Consider the following 3,567-nt stretch of genomic DNA (forward strand, 5'->3'; position numbering starts at 1 on the left):
TCTTGTTATGATTTTAAATATGTATTTAACCTCAGAATAATTTAAAGCAGTGGTTCTCAAACCTGTCCTGGCGTAGCCCCAGCCCTGCACATTTTGTATGTCTCCCTCATCTGTCACGCCTGATTCAACTCATCAGCTCATTAGTGGAGACTGCATGACCTGAAGAGGGTGTGTCAGATAGAGGGAGACATACAAATCATGCAGTGCTGGGGGTACTTCATGGACAGGTTTGAGAGCCCCCGATTTAAAGTAAGTCTGATTTTGTGGTGGCTGTGCTTCAAAGGGGCCATCGGATGTCCATTTTCCGCAAGTTGGTATGATTCTATTGGGTATTCTTAAAATGGTCACAGTGGTCATGTAAAACAATACCCTTTTTACCTTGTCAAAAACAGCTCTGTTCACAGCGAGTGGTTTCGGTGCATTTCTCTTTACATGCTAATGAGCTCTGCTCACACCCGCCCCTCTCTTCTGTGGAAGAGCAAACGCGATTCGCAAATAATCATTAAAAATAAATAAATAAATAAATTTTTAAAAAGCTACGGGTGTCTCGTGTTCGAATCCCGACTCAAGGACCTTTCCCGATCCCGCCCCCCCAATTTTGCATCCAATGTCTTCTTTAAAATTAAAATATTATAATCTTAATTCAAGTGCAGAAGGATTTCGAATTATCAGCGTTGAGCACATACTGAAAGGTTAACCCTGTCTGGTTTACATGTTTGAAAATAATTAACAGTTGAAAACATTAGAAATTTAGAAAAGTAATCAAAAAGTAATCAAATGTAATCAGTTACATTACTTTAATAAAGTAATTGAAAAGTTACACTACTTGTTACATTTTAAGTAGGGTAACTTGTAATCTGTAACTTATTACATTTCCAAAGTAACCTTCCCAGCACTGAGAGTTACAAGCTCTTGGTGCATAAAGAAGATCTGTAAAGTTGCAAAGACTAAAGTCTCAAATCCAAAGAGATATTCTTTATAAAAGTTCAGAGTCAGCCACACCTACCTAAAACGGCTCGTTCTAACACGCCCCCACATGTCTACATCACTATGTGGGAAGATTTGCATAACGCCGCCCAAATGTTCACGCAAAGAAAGAAGGCGTAACTTTTATTATGTGTATTTGCTTGCAAGTATAGAAATCTGTATGAGAATGGAATGTGCAGACATATGGTGAAGCACATGATGGCACATAATGGGGCCCTTATTTTCACAGAACATAAAATTAAGGCTTTAATGTAACATTAATGTTCTTTTTAGCAGCATCATGTGACCCCTTTAATACAACGTTAGTTCCACACTGAACATTTGTCTAATGTTTTTTAAATGTAACAATTGTTTCAGCGTTCAGCAAACATTCCAAAGTAACGTTCTCATAGCAAAGTGATCACATTCCCTTAATGTTTTCTCTGACTTTCACAAGAAAAGCGTTTTTAAAACATTTGTTCTAAGAACATTCATTATGTTTTCATAGTATAATTGGAACGCTAGTAAAACGTTCTCAGAGCACAGCTAGACAGATGTGTAATGAATGAGGGAGTCGTTCTTCAGGTGATGATGCTGATGCTGCGATCACAGTGTGTTTGGAGCATCCTCCTCCTCCTCCTCCTCCTCTTCATCCCGCCTCTCCGGTTGGACTCCGCGGTGCTCCCATTTTGCTTGTAGTTTTTCATCATTTCCAGGTCAGAGGGGTGGTGGCTTCCTGCGGACTGAAGATGGCCGCAGATGGAGGCGCTCTGAAGGATATCAATGAGATTAAATCGCAGTTCCGGACCCGCGAGGGATTCTACAAGCTGCTCACCCTCTCGGACTCTCAGCAGCGGGCCGGGCTGCCGCGGGGCCCCTCGGCGGGCGGCGGCGCCGGTGTTGGGCTGGTGCAGGGGCCCGGGGCCGCCAACTCCTCTCCGGGCTCCCTGCCGCCGGTGCGGGTGTCGATGGTGAAGCTGAAGCCCGAGGACCCCAGCGAGGACTCGGAGCGAGTGTGCTTCAACATCGGCAGGGAACTTTACTTCTACACCTACACCAACATCAAGAAGGTACGAGCGTCTCGATCTGATGCGTGATTCGGTTTGAATGACAGACAGATTCGGAGCGACTGCGGATCCGAGCGCTGCATGAACGTTCCATTAATGTTACTTCTGCGTTTGTTCAGAACGTTTCCTGTTAGCTGTGCATGCGTGAGATCCAGAGAATCCCGCATGAATCTGTCTGCACTCATTATGTGTGCAAATGTGACTAATAATGACACTATGTAGAATAGAGCTAATGTAAACAGCTTTCCTGTAGATCGCAGCGTTAGTAATGCAAAGGTCATGGGTTCGATTCCCAGGGAAATGCATCAACTGAAACTTTAAATGATGTGTAAGTCACTTTGGATAAAAGCATCTGCCAAATGCATAAATATAAATCCATGTGACCATAGAGAATGACTTTTCATCTGCACTCTGAGGCAATGGGATTGAAGTGTTTGGCTTTTATTTTATTTGTTCGTCACAGACTCTGTCCTGTTTTTTATTGCATGTACATGAAGAGAGGAAAAAATGCACATTTTAACAAACAAGATTTCACACTAGAGTTTGTGACAGTCGCCATTTAAATGCTAATATATATAAAATACTTCCAAAATCATACAATGGTCTTATCCTTTCATACTGTATATATGAATGAGGTTTATTATAATTAACTTAAAAAAAAACATTTATTACATAAATAAAAAATAAATCAAATAAACGTTAACTGAAATAAAATATATATTAAAAAAACGTATTTTATTTCAGTCGCAAAGGCAACATCTCTCATTTTCATTTAATTTAACCTGAAATATGTAAACATGTAAAAAAAAAAAAAAGGTAATATATTTTTAGTATAAGAGCAATACATTTTTTAACAAATGTAACACTAGTGCACCAGTGTTTGTTTGTTTGTTTTTTAGCATTAAAATGTTAATTAAAACAGCCAATGTTTGCATGTATGTAAATATAGGTTATGGTTTCCTCTGTTTAATCATTGTGCAATAAATTGTGACAATGCATATTTGAAGTTAACCATAATAACTTATATTCAGATATAGGAAAGGACAAGATCACTGTATTTTGGAAATATTATATACATTTGTAATCAAATAGTGATTCTCACAAACTCTAGTGTGAAATCTGAACAACTGAGAGATTCTTTGTTTAAAAAAATGCAAACCACAATGTCGCTTTTTGTGTGCATACAATTACATGGTTACATGCTAAAATAAAAATCTAAAACTTTATAGACATTAAAACAACTAATTTTAATAAAAATTATTGAAAATTAAAATAAATAAAAATGACAAAAAACAACAAAAAGACAAATTTAAATGAAAATGGAAAATATAAAAACATCTTAATGACAGAACATTGCTCTTTCTGTGTGTGTGTGGGTGTGTGTGTGTATCTCTGTGTGTGTGTGTGTGTATCTGTGTGTGTGTGTGTGTGTGTGTGTCTGTGTGTGTGTGTGTGTGTGTGTGTCTGTGTGTGTGTGTGTGTGTGTGTGTCTGTGTGTGTGTGTGTGTGTGTGTGTCTGTGTGTGTGTGTGTGT

At 38.7% G+C, this 3,567-nt stretch overlaps 1 protein-coding gene across 1 annotated transcript in view; it reads left to right on the plus strand.

Moving 5' to 3' along the window:
- The first annotated feature begins 1,702 nt into the window (after nt 1-1,702).
- The window catches only part of LOC107557657 (WD repeat-containing protein 20-like), a 13,263-nt gene continuing 11,398 nt past the window's right edge, over nt 1,703-3,567 (plus strand). Inside the window, exon 1 of the mRNA XM_016241142.1 lies at nt 1,703-2,036. Coding sequence (XP_016096628.1) covers nt 1,716-2,036 — 321 coding nt within the window. The 5' untranslated portion in view covers nt 1,703-1,715. The remainder of the gene's footprint in view (nt 2,037-3,567) is intronic.

Source organism: Sinocyclocheilus grahami, unplaced genomic scaffold, assembly GCF_001515645.1.
Source record: "Sinocyclocheilus grahami isolate Dianchi unplaced genomic scaffold, SAMN03320097.WGS_v1.1 scaffold613.1, whole genome shotgun sequence".
Classification (NCBI taxonomy): Eukaryota; Metazoa; Chordata; class Actinopteri; order Cypriniformes; family Cyprinidae; genus Sinocyclocheilus; species Sinocyclocheilus grahami.